Source organism: Sphaerodactylus townsendi, linkage group LG03 (genome assembly GCF_021028975.2).
Source record: "Sphaerodactylus townsendi isolate TG3544 linkage group LG03, MPM_Stown_v2.3, whole genome shotgun sequence".
In the NCBI taxonomy this organism is placed as follows: domain Eukaryota; kingdom Metazoa; phylum Chordata; class Lepidosauria; order Squamata; family Sphaerodactylidae; genus Sphaerodactylus; species Sphaerodactylus townsendi.
This window is the reverse complement of record NC_059427.1, coordinates 122,476,878-122,492,882: the sequence shown is the minus strand read 5'-3', so window position 1 is coordinate 122,492,882 and position 16,005 is coordinate 122,476,878. Positions and strand designations below refer to the sequence as shown.

The 16,005-nt window shown below is 42.6% G+C and overlaps 1 protein-coding gene across 1 annotated transcript in view; it reads left to right on the top strand.

Moving 5' to 3' along the window:
- SLC9A3R1 (SLC9A3 regulator 1) overlaps positions 1-15,691 on the top strand; it is a 60,447-nt gene extending 44,756 nt beyond the window's left edge. Inside the window, exons 3-6 of the mRNA XM_048488003.1 lie at positions 999-1,152; positions 8,425-8,465; positions 11,557-11,655; positions 14,263-15,691. Of these exons, the coding sequence (XP_048343960.1) occupies positions 999-1,152; positions 8,425-8,465; positions 11,557-11,655; positions 14,263-14,430 (462 nt within the window). The 3' untranslated portion in view covers positions 14,431-15,691. The remainder of the gene's footprint in view (positions 1-998; positions 1,153-8,424; positions 8,466-11,556; positions 11,656-14,262) is intronic.
- The last annotated feature ends 314 nt before the right edge of the window (positions 15,692-16,005 follow it).

Genomic DNA, 16,005 nt, shown 5'->3' with positions numbered 1-16,005 from the left:
CTGCCAGGTGTGCATAGACGGAGATGCACACAGTCTGGATTACAGGCCTGCGCCAGGCATGTGATGATGTGTACAAACTGACTGAGTGGCTGCCAGACAAGCTCAGATGCCTGGATTTTAAATGCTGGAAGAAAGTTTGCCTGTGTCTTATTTGCTGTGGAAGATCTTTCACTTCCCTATGACTCAAGAGCCTTTTAAGTGGCAGTGTTGAAGCATAACATGTAATGCTTGGCTGAGACCAGACGTTGGTTATTAACAACCATTTGGTTATCCCTGCTATTGGACTTGGTGATTTGGCAACAAACCTGTCATAATACGATTTCAGCACTAACCGTCTTGAGTTCTATGATCATTTTAGCAGTCACAGACTCCACACACCCTGCATGGCTGTGTTTGTTTGTCTAGCACTGGACAGACCTGGATTCAAGCTCCCACTTTGCCTTGAAGCTCTCAGAGTGTCCTTAGACCAGTCTGTGTCTGAGCCTAATCTATTCACAGCTTTGGGGTGCAGATATAATGGGGAGGAGAGCCTCCTTTGAAGCATTATATTTGCCCAAGCTCCTTTGAGGAAGGGTGGGTTCAGTATCCAAGAAACAATAATAGAGAACTAGTGCTAAATGGGTTCTTGCCATTATGGAAGAAAATGGGTGTATAAATGTGAAAAGAAATTGTGATAATGTGATAAAACTCTAGGTATGACTGCACACTGCTAGACTATGGAAGGAAATGAACCATGAATATGGGTGCATTCCAGGGTGAGTAACATAATGTGAAGTGACAACCAGATTACCGTAACCACCCCATGTGACTGGTGAAAAGGGTTCCTGAGAGTCTTGGTGCTAACTGTATTTTGGGTTGGACAGAGTAAGACACAGCAAAGAGTTACAGCAGCCACAGCATGATTTGGCACCATGTGACTGATGTCTCATGCAAAGGTGACAGCTTGTCTTGGAAGCTGCCTCTCTCTTTGGTCTCAAAGCATGTTGTTGTCTTGGCAGGTGAATGGGCTGTCCATGGAAGGCAAGCAACATTCTGACGTAGTCACAGCCATAAAAGCTGGTGGAGACGAGACCAAACTGTTGGTGGTGGATAACTTAACAGATGAATTCTTTAAAAAGTGCAAAGTCCTTCCCTCAGAGGAACATCTGGCAGGTAAGGAAGACTTAGCTGTAAGAATGTGGCAAAATCAACTTCGTGGAATATAATGAAATACCTTTCTAGTTGCAGGAAGGTGTGCGCTAAGGTGCGGTGAAAATGAGACTGGCTTGGATGCTAATATTCAAGATAGTTTTGTTTCTGGGTTAATGTTATGTCAAATTATCAATTACTCATTCAGTATATATTGTTGCAGTTGTCACCTGGAGTATCTGAAGAACCGTCCAGTCCAGTCCAGATGTAATTCTGGTTCTGTGGAAACCTTGATTAGCAAACTACCAGCTGGTCTTTAGAATGCATCTTCCTTTTTTTGCATGCTAACCAAATTTTCCAAATGAATGAAATTAGGGTTTAAATCATGGTTATGAGAGAACCTGGTTAGTATGTAAACTTAAATACATGATGAATAGGGAGTGGGTAGAAAGTACAGCATGTTCTCAAGACTGGCTCCTGATTGGCTGAGTTTTCTGGGAGTCAGTGTTAGGTTATCTTCTAGACAATAAATGTACATTCCGAATAGATGGAAGGTGACTTTCTTTTTTTCCTGTTTTGGTTCTTAAAGAGAGCCAATGAGGAAATTGCTCATCTGCCATTATGTGCTGTTGGATAGTAGTAGTTGCTTTATAGGACAGAAGAGTTGAGATGTCCATTATGTGGCCTGTTAACATAGTTTACCGCAGTGGTTCTCAACCTTCCTAATACCGTGACCCTTTGATACAGTTCCTCATGTTGTGGTGACCCCCAACCCTATTTACCCATTTTACAGATGGAGAACACTGATGCAGAGAGTCTTAGGCGACCCCTGTGAAAGGATCGTTAGACCCCCAAAGGGGTCGCGCTCAATAGGTTGAGAACCGCTGGTTTACCAGAAAGCTAGTTTGTAACGTGGCATTTACTTGTAGTAAAAGTTATCTGCAAGTGATATCATTTTGCTACAACTATTTGAGTGGGTAACTTTGGGCCTGTTCTCCATAAAGGCTTTGCAGGGAAGAATCAGGGGAGAACCTTGTTACATGCAGTGTACATCAGGTGTACTGACAGTGGGCCTTCTAAGTGACATCTATGAAGAAAAATCATTGTGAACATGCTTGGTTCCTTCTAGATGTTGATGACAAGGAATGTGCTTGTCAAACATATATTGAATATGATTATATGCTTAGTACAGACTTATCATTGGATCATCTGCCGTAGATTTTTATTACAGGACATTTATGCATTTGTGGTCTCCTTTGCCCTGAGCACCTATTCCCTTTGGGTTTGATTCTCAGTGACACCCATTTTTCCATCTTTGCCAGACACCCCGCCTTCAAATCAGAGAATCCTCACAGTTTTTGAAAGCTCTGAAAGTGCAACTTTTCCTTTCCCTTCCCAGGGAAAGTGAAGGAGATTAGCATGCATTTAGCATTCTTTGGGTTTTTTTGTTCCTCCCTGACTTCCCTTTCCAACACCACAACAATTCCTCACACTCTATGGGCCACCATTTCAGAAGGATCAGAAGAGCTTTTATTTGTTTTCACACTGAATGTCTTAAAATTGACAAGAAATTGACCTGGTCTAGCAAATTAACACTATATCAAAGACAGTAGGAAAATAAGGGCAGCAGGCAACTTTCCCAACCAGAGGTTGCATGGAAACAATGAGGAAGCAGTGGGCAGGCAAAATGGTGGCTCAGCAAGGGACACTTCACAGGAGGAGAATCCCTGTTCAAACAAAAAATGGCAGGAAAACCCCACTGTGATGCAAACAATCATGGGGTAAGCAGTGAATGCATGAATGGCCATTGACATCATTTATTCTTCTCGTTTCTTCTCAATGGGAACCCAAAGCAGCTTACAGTATTCTTCTTTTCTCCATTTTACTCTGGCAGTTCCCTGAGAGGTAGGTTAGGCTGAGACTGTGAGTAACCCAAGGTCACCCAGCAAGCTTCCATGGCACACTGAAGGTTCAAACCTGGGTGGTCCTAGATCCTAATCCAGTAATCTAACTACTAAACCACAGTGCTTTCAGTACTATTCTCCCAACTGCAAAGGGTTCTCCTAGGTCTCAGGCTGATCTCTTTCCCAGCCCAGGTACCTGAAAGCTTTCACCTATAGACTCTAGAGACATGCATGAAAAGTATGTGTTACTCCAGGAAGCAGTTGCTCCCCTACCCCTTTTTGGAGGCTCAGAACAGAGAAGGCATGCTAGAACAGCACTTCTTCTCCAGATCATATTTCTAAGTTATTAACCTGACTTCTAGAGGCAGATCCTTGAGTTCTGTGTTATTCTCCACTGTTTTCTCATTTGGCAGGGCTTGGTATCCACTGTTTGTTAGCCATGCAAATATAGAGATGCAAATGTGATTTCCTCTTGAAGGCTGAAAATGCAGAACTTGCTGCACACATCCCTGCTTTCTGCTCTGGCTGATCTTCAGTTTTCCATGTTTGTTTGTTTGTTTCTCCTCTTGCTTTCTGACTCTGAGTTGCAGTAAAACTTCATCATATATTTATTTATTTATTTATTTATTGTTGCATTTTTATACCGCGGGGAGGAGACAGAAATCAGATGTGGAGCACTATGTAGCAGCGGGGGGGGGGGGGGGGGTTTCAATCTCCCCCCTTTCTGTTCTTGGGAAGGGCTTTCTCTACTGCTTCCAGGCCCTTGTGTCTGCCTGAGGGAAGATTGAAGCCACTTCTGCCATTGTACCATGCTCTGCAACTGATCCCCTTCCCCCGGATGTTTTTTGCAGGTGAGTCCCAACCAGACAGGAGTCTATTGAAAGGACTTGTGGCAGGAGATGTCTTTGAATGTGCCTAAGAACGTGTTATCAGCTAAGATTAATGCAAGTTACTAGAGTGCAAAGTGTTGAATTTTTGACTCACTTTGTCTTTAAAACAACAACAACAACTTGCACCTAGTTTGTTTTGTGGGCCTGGACTGATATAACTCTGTTTAGGATAGCAGTGTTGTTTAATTCTTTTTCCATTTGTTTTAGTAGGAAATGCTTTTCCACTGAACTGCTTCTTATCCTGTTGCTATGCCATTCTCAGGGCCTGTTTGCCCCTTTGACCTCTTTCTTCCAGCTATGGGTGGTAATCTCACTTGCCAAACTGGTCCAAGGTGGCAAGTTAAGTGAGTTTTTCCTGCTTTCCGGGATCCTCAGCTGTAGAGGGGAGTGCAATGTCCATTTTTAGACAGAAAGCAGAGTATGCAGGCAATGGAAAGTTATACTGTTTCCCCTGTCCTAGGTTGCTGTGCTTGATCATTTCAGCACTTTTCTCCCAGTCCACATGAGGTACTGGAATTAACCAGACCGGGCAAAAACTACTGGGGTCATAGTTTCGTGAGGTAACAATGGGACGAGGCAGTTGTGTGTTTAAAAAATAGGCCACCATTGCCTTTTCAAGATACAAATGTGTAGAGATGTGCATAAATATGAGCATCCTTCCAATTGACCTAGAAATACAAGTTACCTTACTCTTCACCAGCTACCCTGCCCCCTAATTCTTATTCAGTTACCCTTCCTGTAGCTGTTTTTATGATAAAATAAACTGTGCAGAGAGCTCTTTTCTCATCACTAATCTCTTGTGCCTAGTCAACTCCTATTTGCTGTTGTGTGCGTGTGAAGATGCTATTTGCTTTTAATTAATTTCCCCTCCCAGTTTGCAGCATTGTGGTCTACCTTCTTTCCAGACATTACAAGCAAAACCTTTCTCTGTCCACTGAAAGTGTAACTTCTGTGACAGGGCAGACGGGGAGTGTAGCCTCTACCTCAATTGCCCCGTCCCGCACTAGTCTGCAGCACTGCCTGCATTCCCAATGGTACAAGTAGAATGTTTGCACTGTTCATGGAAAGTGGAAATGCTCTAGACAGAAATGTCAACTGAGATAGTCTTCAGAAACATCTTTTTTGGCCCTGCCTCCAGCCTGCTCGAACTCTCTTTTCAGCTGACACCAGGCCCTGTGGGACCTCAAACAGTTCTGCAGGGCCTGTAAGACAGAGATGTTCTACTGGGCCTTGGGTTGAGGCCTCCCACTGTCCCTATTCCATCTCACTGACCTCCCAATTATAATTGCAGTTAGCATTTATTATTTACTGATTGATGATGCCAACCTCGTCTAGTTTTGTAATGGTAAATTTATATTGTTGCTCATCACCATCAAGGGTTATATCGTTTTAATTATAGCTATAGTCTATTTTTGTACTCTTGAGTTTTAACTCCTGTAAGCCGTACTGAGCCCAACCTATAAATCCAATAAAATACATAATAAATCTGCAAACTGTTCTGCTGAAGATGTCTCCGTGTCAGTCACACTCTCTGAATTTTCCCTCACTTGTCGCCCTTACTGCCCTTACCTCCTGCACTTTGAAAAGATAGTAAGGTGGTAGAAGCACTCTTGCCTTGTTTTTAACAATCAGATTTGGTATTCAAAGAACAGGGAGAGTTTGAATGTTACTAATTAATAACCAAATGTGCATCCCGTCTTGTCAGATATCTGAGGCTCAGAGCCTGCTATTCAGTTGTCATGCCCTCTGAGCTCTGTGTGTGTGTAAAGTGCCATCAAGGCAAGAGATGTTCAGTGGTGGCTTGCTGTTGCCTTCCTTGGCATGGGCTGAGAGAGTTCTGAAAGAACTGTGACTGTCCCAAGGTCACCCTTCAAGCTTCAAGTAGCAGGGAGTGCCTCTGATAGGATATTCTTTTTAGAGTGAAGATGCTACACATGCATCAGGAGTTTCAAAATGCACTGAACACATGCGAATGTGTGCTCAGTTATGTAGTAATGACTACAGTATTAACTCTCTTTTGATGCCAACCCCTGTTTAAACAAAGAACTTTCAGTCGTGTGTTTGCATTACTGACTATTAATTAGAATGGGGAGTAAGCCAGTAATTCATATTTCGTTCTCACTTCCTATGGGGTTTATTGCTTTATGTTGAAACTTGGCTCATCTGTAGACCAAGTATGATATAGAGAGTACATACAACTTTTTGAGTCATGGCTGGGAGTGAGGGGTTGCAACGGAGCAACCAGCACAAATGTAGCACATAGCATGTGTCAGTTTCCTAGCAACTTGGCCTTGACAGTCTGTCTTTTTCTTCTCTGCATAGTTCAGCTACTGTTGTACTGGGAAGTCCTGCGTGAGCAAACTTAATTAAACTTACCATTACAATTTCTCACTGTGTTGCCTCTCAGTTTGGCTCCTTGGAACCATACATCTGCTTTATCCTTTTTCAACAGTTGTATACCAACATGCAGATCCAAGTATTCCAACTTGTAAATCCAGAGAATATCTTCGTGAAATGTGTTTTGTACAGTCAAACACTCCTGGGGTGAATTTAATGAATGGGTGCATGGTTGGGTAAACCAGATTTTATAAGGACGTTTCTGGATCAGCATATTTCAGTTTTTCTGCCATATTTGTTGAATGCCCAGAGACATAAACCTCTGCACAGAATAATATATACAGTATATACTCGTGTATAAGTTGACCCGCATATAAGTCGAGGCACCTAATTTTACCACAAAAAAACTGGGAAAACTTATTGACTCGCGTATAAGTCGAGGGTGGGGAATGCAGCAGCTACTGGCAAATTTCAAAAATAAAAATAGATATCAATAAAATTACATTAATTGAGGCATCAGTAAGTTAAATGTTTTTGCATATTTATTTCAAAGAAAAACAGTAAACTAGCTCTGTAAATGGAAAAGAGAATCAACAAAAACAATGTGGTCTCAACAATAACTTTAAAAGTACAAAAACCTTAGCTCAATCAGCAACCAAGCTAAAACACAAGAGTTAAAATTCTTCAAAACTAAATTTTTGGTCAGGGGAGGAATGTTTATGTTAGCAGTACCAACATTTCAGAGTATCTTTAGGAGACCCTCCTGATGATACCACCCAGGTTTGGTGAAGTTTGGTTCAGGGGGTCCAAAGTTATGGACCCTCAAAAGGGTAGCCCCATCTACTATTAGCTCCCATTGGAAACAATGGGGGGTCGGAGCACCCCCTTTGGGGGTCCATAACTTTGGACCCCCTGAACCAAATTTACCAAACCTGGCTGGTATCATCAGGAGAATCTCTTCAAAAATCCCTGAAATTTTGGTGCCACTAGCCTAAAAATTGCGCCCCCCTGGTGGCTGACAAAGTAAAAACGCTAAAATATTTTAAAAATACACCTCACTCGTGTATAAGTCAAGGGGGGCTTTTTCAGCACAAAAAATATGCTGAAAAATTCAACTTATATACGATTATATATGGTATAAACATATGAGCATTAACATGTTCATGCAACTGATTTGTAAGTTGCCAAGCAAAGTACTGATGACCCACCTAAAGAGTTTGTGGTAATGTTTAGAGATAAATTCAGATGATGTCTTGGATGTTTCACTGAGTTCACTTCTCTCCTCTTAAATTTTTTTAAATATGGAAAGCACAGTTTATTGATATATTAAACTGACTGTGACATTTAGGTTGAAATGGCTGGCCCCAAACGTGTGCTGGTGGAGGATGCTTGAGATGGAGCAAAACATTCTGAAATGAGGATTAGAAATCAAGAAACAGGGAAAATAAAAAAGTGGGTTTCTAACATTCATTTGATGTTAGGTAATGTACCCATGTAGGGTTGGACATTTGAACAGCAAAAAAGATACCTTATTTTAATAATTAACTGGTACCAGAAGTTTTGATGCTTGCAAATAAAAAGAATTCAGCTCTTTAAATGGTATTGGCAATGACATTACTGCTTTTTTGGAGGTGTCTGCAATTATACTGTGTGGGCTGTGGAAGAAAGCTTACTTTGAACTGCTGCAAGGCTAGGGAACAAGGAACCAGACGTGAAAATCAACAAAGTTGTTAAGCTACTGCATCTCCCCCTCAAGCTGATCCACCAGAGCTTGGTGCCTTTTTGCACTTGCAGCCACCTACAAGCAGTGTCTCTGTGATGCCATTGCATACTACTATTGTGCATACATTACTGCTCATGTAGGTGTGGTATGTGCAAGCAGATGAGGAAAGGGGAAGCCCCCACATGGTCTTCATGACTCTTATGCATGTGTGGCAATCACATGGGTCATGGGTATGGAGAAACAGCTGCAAGTGTGCATGGACTGGACATAATCAGTCCCTTTTGGGGGGGTTTGGCTGCGGTGGTCGAGCTGTCACAATCATAAAAAGAACCTCACTAGTCCCAATTCTGCAAGGAACGTGCCAACTAATGTAAAGAAAATTTGGAAAGGTTTTTTTTAAAAGTCTTTGCTAACTGCCTGCTTTGTTTGGTTTTCCCTTCAGGGCCCTTGCCAGAACCAGTTGCCAATGGCGATGTAGAAAAGGTAAAAATCATGCCAGAACATTTGTGGTTTTATTTGGGACAAAGACTGCTTTTTAACAGGTTGCTGGTTTACTAGACATAAAGCATTTCTATATATGAATATGACAGTGAGGCAGGCTTATTTGAGATGGCCATACCTATCCGGTGACCCTGCAGTAAGCTTACCTTTATGAATCCTCTCCACTGCCCTGATTGGATCTGCTTATGTTTCACACTGCAACTCCCCCAATTAGATTTGATTTCATATCAATCCTGTTCTGCTCCTCTGTCTACAGTAGGGAATGGTCCTCATTCTCTCTGAATGGAATGATTTCATTGTTTCAAACTGATCTTTTGTATGACATCTCCTCCCTCCCACATTTTCTGTTGGTTGCAATCCAGTATCTGCCATGTTTGTACACCCCTCTGTATCTCTTGCAGCTTTGACACATGGAAGCATATGCGGGAATAAAAAGATTTGAGCACCTTAAAAGAGCAACAAAGATATCCAGGGTATAAACTTTCCAGATTGAAAGCCTGGCTACTTTTAAGGGTCTACTACACTCAAATCTTGCTCCTCTACTGTAGAACAACACAGTTATTATTCTGGAATAACATTTGTAAAGCTGGAGTACTCCTGGTTTTTGTATAACGTGGCTGTATATTTTTTTAAGCATGTGTCTTATGGTGAAATCTTGCCCTGTATAGAAGTCCTTCTGTGTGAGAAATGCATAATGTTTAAAGCTGCTCTGAGTTGTGTGACATCTTCCCCAAGCTAGGGAGGTGAGGTGGGTGAATGAGCATCTTGCTACCCAGTCTGATTTGTGCTGCACAGCAAAGTTGACCTCTTGGAGAGGGCAAGGGGAGCCCTCCAAAGCATGTCACTCATGGCCAGGCCTGCCTCTTATCTTGGAACAGAGTAGCTCATTCTTCAGCCTGTGGGTGGAAACCCACAGTCAGGGCTGCTGTTCAAAAAGGCTATGTTAGTTCCAGTCTGCTTTGAAAACACAAAACCTAATTAAATTCAGACCAGAAAGGAAGCCTCAATAGAAGCACAAAAGGAGGGCAGGGCAAATTTTTTAAATATCCATTAGGAGGTGGAACATGGATGTTGCCAGACTAAAGATAAGATCAATGAATATAGTAAACTCCTTTCTTTGGAATCTGTCTGCTTTTTGTGTAATTATCATTAGGGAGTGTGGCCATGGTTTCGTGACACGGTGATGAATCTCACTTCCACAGCACAATGCACTGAATGCTGTCAAAACAGGAGAGATGGTTCATTCACATGTGAAAATCAGCAGCTGGAAAGGCCACAAATGGGCCTGAATGTGTGCTCTGGTTCTTGGGTGGGAGTGGGGAGAGCAGTGTTTCTTCCTTGTCTAGAGCTGATTACTCTTAAGATGCCAAAAAGGCTGTTTTGTAGAGTACCAAACTTCTTTTCTGTCTGCTTTCAGACATAATAAACATTAATTTATTATGAGCCCTCCAGGGATGGGGCGGGATACCAAATTGAATAAATAATAATAAATAAATAATAGTTCAGTATTCTGATCTCACTCCTATTTGCCCAAGTTATTGCATGCAGAGGTTGCAACAAATTAGGAGTTTAATCAAATATTTCCAGGAACAAGAAATTATCCGCCATGCTTCACCTGTAATAGGAGGAAGTGTGCAGTTGCAACCATTAGCCAGGTTTGTACCTTTTGAGTATCAGTGACAATTTAGTTTTCTTCCAGAATTGATGAATTGGGAGAACTCCTTCTGTCCGTGCTCTTGACTTTCATATGTCTGGTGTGGCAAGGGCAGATCTGTCTTCCCTAAGTCCTTCCTATTCCTTTCAAGATGACGTGCATTCAGTTTAAATTTTAAACTTTCAATTGAAAATCAACTGTTTATTTTCTCCAGAAATCAATATTGTAATTCTCGGCTTGGTCAAAAACCGAAAACAAAAAACCTGTGATTAGCAGTTTATGCTACTTTAGCGTTTGCTTATCAGCTCTCTCTGTTGTATACCATGTTTAAGTGCCAGCTGCCATACAATACTGGTGTGTGCTGGTTGACTTGTGGCAGCCTTGATTGTCAGAAGGTAACTGTTAGGAAAACATCTTGTCTAGCTTTATGGATTGCCAGATTCAGAGCTCCATTCAAGGTTGTTGTTACAGCCTTTAAAACCATGCAAAGCCTGGGACCCACATATCTGAAGGACCATCTCTCCCAAGCTCAAGATTGCGTAGGAGGAGGGAGCTTTAGGGGAATCATCCTTCCTGTGATTGCTCTGGGCTTATATTTTGTCTACTCCAACCCAATCAGTTAGGTTACATCTTTCCATTTCTATCTCTGGTCCTTTCCACAGGGGAACAGGCTTGTGTGGTTTCCTCATTGCCAGTGCAGCAGCAGTAGGATTTTCCATATGGTAGATTCCCCACAGTGTTCCTACCACTGATGGTAGTGGCCATCCCCCTCCCCTGGGGATTGTTCAGGTTTCATGGTGTTTTTTTGAACAGGCAGTTGAATATTGTAATAGCAATGTGTGTAACAATGAGCGTAATTCCCACTTTTAATTTTATTTTAAAGCTAGCTCCTTTCCTTGCAGCAATGTGTCTTTTCCCTTGTATCTTTACAATGAAAGGGCTATAGACTTATTTTAATGAAACCTGGGAGTTCGGGGAACCTGATGTTAACACAGCTCATTATATTGCTATGATGTTACTGAGTTCCTGATTTTTAAAAGCCCCCGCTGCAGTGAGAGCAAATGGTGATTGCAGGAACAGTGGCAGGGAAACTAGCTGTCAGGCGGGTGGGAGGATCCAAACTTTCCCACTCACTGGGCAGCCATTAAGGCCTTACTGCAGTCTTTCCCAAACTTTGCAACAAACCGGGTTTAAGAAAGAATAGAGAAAAGCCAGAGAATCCCTGGAAGTAGCCAAATGCTGTGAGGTGAACACAAAACCCCCACTTCCCAACAGCATTGAACCCATGGCAGATAAACCAGGTGGAAATGGCCTCTGTAAACTGAACTGAGCATTTGTAGGAATTGAAATTGTCTTATTGAACTCACTTGATTTTGTCTGTAAATTACCAGAGATGAATTTATTTTGGTCTCTTTTTAGGAGAACAGCAAAGATGAACAGCCAGAGCATGTCTATGAAAATCCACCTAGCCCCGAGCACTTGCCTGCTTCCCCCTCTGTGAACGAAATTCACAATGAGGTATAAAAAATGATCTGGGTACTAAGATGGTTCAGGGAGGCCGAGTGCACTGTGTATGAGTGTTCTATGGAGTGGCGAGTGGGTTTTCCCCACAAAGTTCAAGTGGTGGGAAATTGAGGTCTGACTTGTCGGTCAAAGACACTTTGCTTTACATTGTCAAAAAGGGGAATTAAAACTTTGCCAAACCTTTTGCTGCAATAAAGCGGGGGGGGGGGGGGGGAAAAGGAGATTTGATGCTGAGTGCCTAGAATAAATTTCAGGCTCTTAATTGAAGCTGGGCATAGTTCCTGAGATACTGAATATCTGGACCTGTTTCCAAAGATGCTAATTACTTCCCTTGCAGGAACTGGGAACAACGCAGCCCTTGAGGCCTATTGTTTGCCTAAAATTGTCTTCAAGATTTTTGTGGCCCAAAACAACTGGCAAACTTCATTGGATTCTGTTAACATTCTGGAAAATGTCTTGTGAATATAGCCTAGATCTGTGGCTTCTCTGAGCAAGGCAAAAAGTGAATAGGATTAGATGTAGGAGTCCATGTCTGAAATTATTGTGTTGTACAGGCCTGGTGGGTTGTAGGAGTTTTTTTCTGGATAGTGTCATGCTTCAGCAGGTTGACACATGCACAGTGCAGCTGCTGTGGGGCAGAGGTGAGCAGAGTTGAAGGGAGTAGCAACACTTGATACACACAGTGTTGTAATTATGTCTCTGGGGAAAACAATTCCTATATACTTGTGTAACATGCCACTAGATGCCAGTTAACAGGAGCAAATAGTTCTTCAATGTCAGCTTTTTATGGGCATCTGTAGGATCAAGTTTTGTTACCATTCTGTGGCCATTCTGTTAGGATTAATGAGCGAAAGGAAATTTAACATAAACAACTGCCCTGAGCTTTCACAGTCAAAACCCAACAGTCATTTAATTCACTGACCATAAAAAGTGCTCAGAGATCTTTCTGTCTTCTCCCTTTCCCCCCAAAATTTCCTTGTACCCATGTGAAGAAAAAAGGGTCCAGCCTGAGAAACTGCAATGAAGAGAAGAAATTGGGCTAAATTAGCCTCATCTTACTCTTCTACAAGCCCGGTTTCTGCTGGCACAGGAGTGACATGGGAGTGATTTTGCTCGTTTCTCCTTAAGGCTGCATATGGCTTTTATCCAAATGAGTCCCACAATCATCAGCATTCCCTTTGTAGGGGTCCTGAGGAGAGCATTGCACAGAGAAGAGCGAGACAGGACCCATGTCCATGAGCACCTTCTCCATGTGTTTCATAGGATCAAACAATGTCATGTTGTATTTACTTGGTTTGTACGCTGTCTTGAGTGTTACTGGGCTAGAAGGCAGGATAGACATTTTTGTTGATTTTCCATCAAATTTGCTTGGTTCATTTTCCACCACCACCACACAACAATTGCCTTGCTTATTTTTGTCAGTGACTGAGGGGGCCTGGTGCATTCTGGGAAGTATAACTCCTAGGATGCCAGACACTTACACTAGGAGCCGTAGTCCCCAGTATGGGGGAGGAGGGCAGTCCAGTCCACTGTTGAAGCAGAGGCCTGTATCTTGCCTTGGGATGAGTGGCTGAAGGCTTTAGGAACCCCATGGTGTTTCTAGTGACATGAGGTGTACCATATGGGTTCTGAGTTGCATGCGTGCACAGAGTCAGGCTGGGCATAATCACAGCTAGTCCCCAGATTCGCCTTAGCTATTTCTAGGAGCAGCAGTGGTGTAGGAGGTTAATCTGTATCTAATCTGGAGGAACCGGGTTTGATTCCCAGCTCTGCCGCCTGAGCTGTGGAGGCTTATCTGGGGAATTCAGATTAGCCTGTACACTCCCACATGCGCCAGCTGGATGACCTTGGGCTAGTCACAGCTTCTCGGAGCTCTCTCAGCCCCACCCACCTCACAGGGTGTTTGTTGTGAGGGGGGAAGGGCAAGAAGATTGTAAGCCCCTTTGAGTCTCCTGCAGGAGAGAATGGGGGGATATAAATCCAAAACTACTCCTCCTCCTCCTCTTCTTCTTCTTCTTCTTCTTCTTCTTCTTCTTCTTCTTCTTCTTCTTTGTCTTCTTCTTCTTCTTCTTCTTCTTCCTCCTCCTCCTCCTCCTCCTGCTTCTTCTGCTGCTGCTTCTTCTTTTTCCCTCTTCTTCCTCCTCCTGCTTCCTTCTCCTCCTTCCTCCTGCTTCTTCTGCTGCTTCTTCTGCTGCTGCTGCTTCCTCCTCCTTCTTTTTCCTTTCTTCCTCCTCCTGCTTCTTCTGCTGCTGCTTCTTCTTCCTCCTGCTTCCTCCTCCTCCTCCTTCCTCCTCCTCCTTCTGCTGCTGCTTCTTCTTTTTCCCTCCTCCTCCTCCTCCTCCTCCTCCTCCTCCTCCTCCTCCTCCTCCTCCTCCTCCTTCTTGCTGCACAGTAATTCCAGTCAGAACAAATTGTGTAAAAGACTTGCCTGGCCTGTCAAATTATATTAATACAGACACATTTCTTTGCCCATCCATATGCTGTCGCCATAATATGTCTATCTCTGGCTTGTGGCCTTGGGCTATGCATGGAGGCAGGAAAAGAAATGGAGCTTGTTTGCTGGGAACTCTAGTTTTATTTGCTGTCCTGTCATTCTTGCAGCTCAACTCTCAGGAGAAGGTGGAGAAACGAAGCTCTATATCTGACCCAGGGCTTGATTTGGACATCCCCCTGGCAGTGGCCAAGGAACGTGCCCACCAGAAGCGCACCAGCAAAAGGGCACCTCAGATGGACTGGAGCAAGAAAAATGAACTTTTCAGCAACCTCTGAAGTGTTTCATCCCCAAGCCGGGAGGAGAAGTGAGGGCAATACCACAAAATCTGACCTGAACTTCCTTGACTTTCACCATCAGCCTCCAGTTTCTTGGGGAGAGATACTTCCCTCTACTCCCTTACCCCTTTTCCCTCTCTTAGCCTGGGGATGCACAATCTTTTCTGTCCTGTGTAATCTGAAGGAAAACAAATGTCATGATTGCACCTGTACAATTTTGGGGAATTTAAGAGAATGATGAGACATTTTTATACACTGTCTATAAATAATTTAGTTTGGTTTCATGTGAATGTGGGCAGAGGGTTGATTGATCTGTGAATCTGAAACCAGTACGGAGCCAATGCAGAGTGCTGTCTTCATCACTACATTTAGGAGAAACATGCTGATATTCTCCCCGACCCCCCACCCCCAATGCACTGTTTTTAGTGAAAACCTGTGTTCTGGCCAAGCTTTGCAGGTACCAAAGGCATCTAAAGTGTTCTTACTACTCTTTAAAGAGCATCACCTTCAAGAATGTCTAAAGCTGGACACCTAAAGTAGTCTAAGTTGTTGCTCTTAGCTGACTCGTGTCAGACAAATCTGATTGGACAAGGATAGTAATACCTGATTGGGAGACTATAGATTTAGGGCGACATAGAGTATTTAAAAGATTGGTTCCCTGATCTCCTTTTTGATAGTCAATAAACTTCCTTTTCCACGAGGTTGCATTTTCCTCTGATTATGAATTCCATTCCTAACACTCCAAACTTTTTATAACTTTTCTGGATAACCATTTAGTCGAAGAGATTGCAAGCAATAGTGAGGTTCTCATTCATGGGATACCAAGACTTTTGTTGTGTTGCCTCACTTAGCTTCAAATACTTCTGTTACACACAAAGTCTGAGGAAGGAAAGCGGTAGGAAGAAAACTTCAGAAATTGTCCTGGCTATGGGTGACGGGGGTGTGGGGGTGTTGTTCTTCTTCTGAGTAGGAAAGACAAATCTTCTGGCCTAACATGGCAACTGAAAACAACCAAGTGTATTACAACAGAGCTTGAGCTCATCAGGTTTTTCAGTAATAATGCTCAATTAACAGTTGATATAAAACTGTTTCACTTTCTGAAATGACATGTTTTCTAATCGCAGTCCTGCTTCCCTCTTCCATTTGTCTACATTATGTTGTGGAAATTATTCTCCTCCGTGAATGTTTTATTTTCTTGATTTAATGTTTGTACTGTCAAATGCGAGAAGAAAAAAGTCTGTTTATGAAAAGGAAAAAATCACGTGGACTATGTGTGTATGTTCATTTTATATCTCTTATAAAATCTTGGAGTTTGTGTTTAGACAGTCCCTCTGACCTTATAGCCTTTAGGTATGCTGTGAGGGGAACCATAATGGTGCTTGAATCTGCTTAACAGAATTGGAACAGTCTGCAAATGTAGTTTTACCCTGCTCCTTCTCAGAAAGCCAAATCCGTCCTGATATGATTGTCTGTTAGCTCATTAGTGTTTAGAAATATGAAGAGACCAGGGTAGAGATACATGAAGTGTTTTCTCTTCCAGGAATTTTTTCCCTCATTGGATTATAGCAACTTATG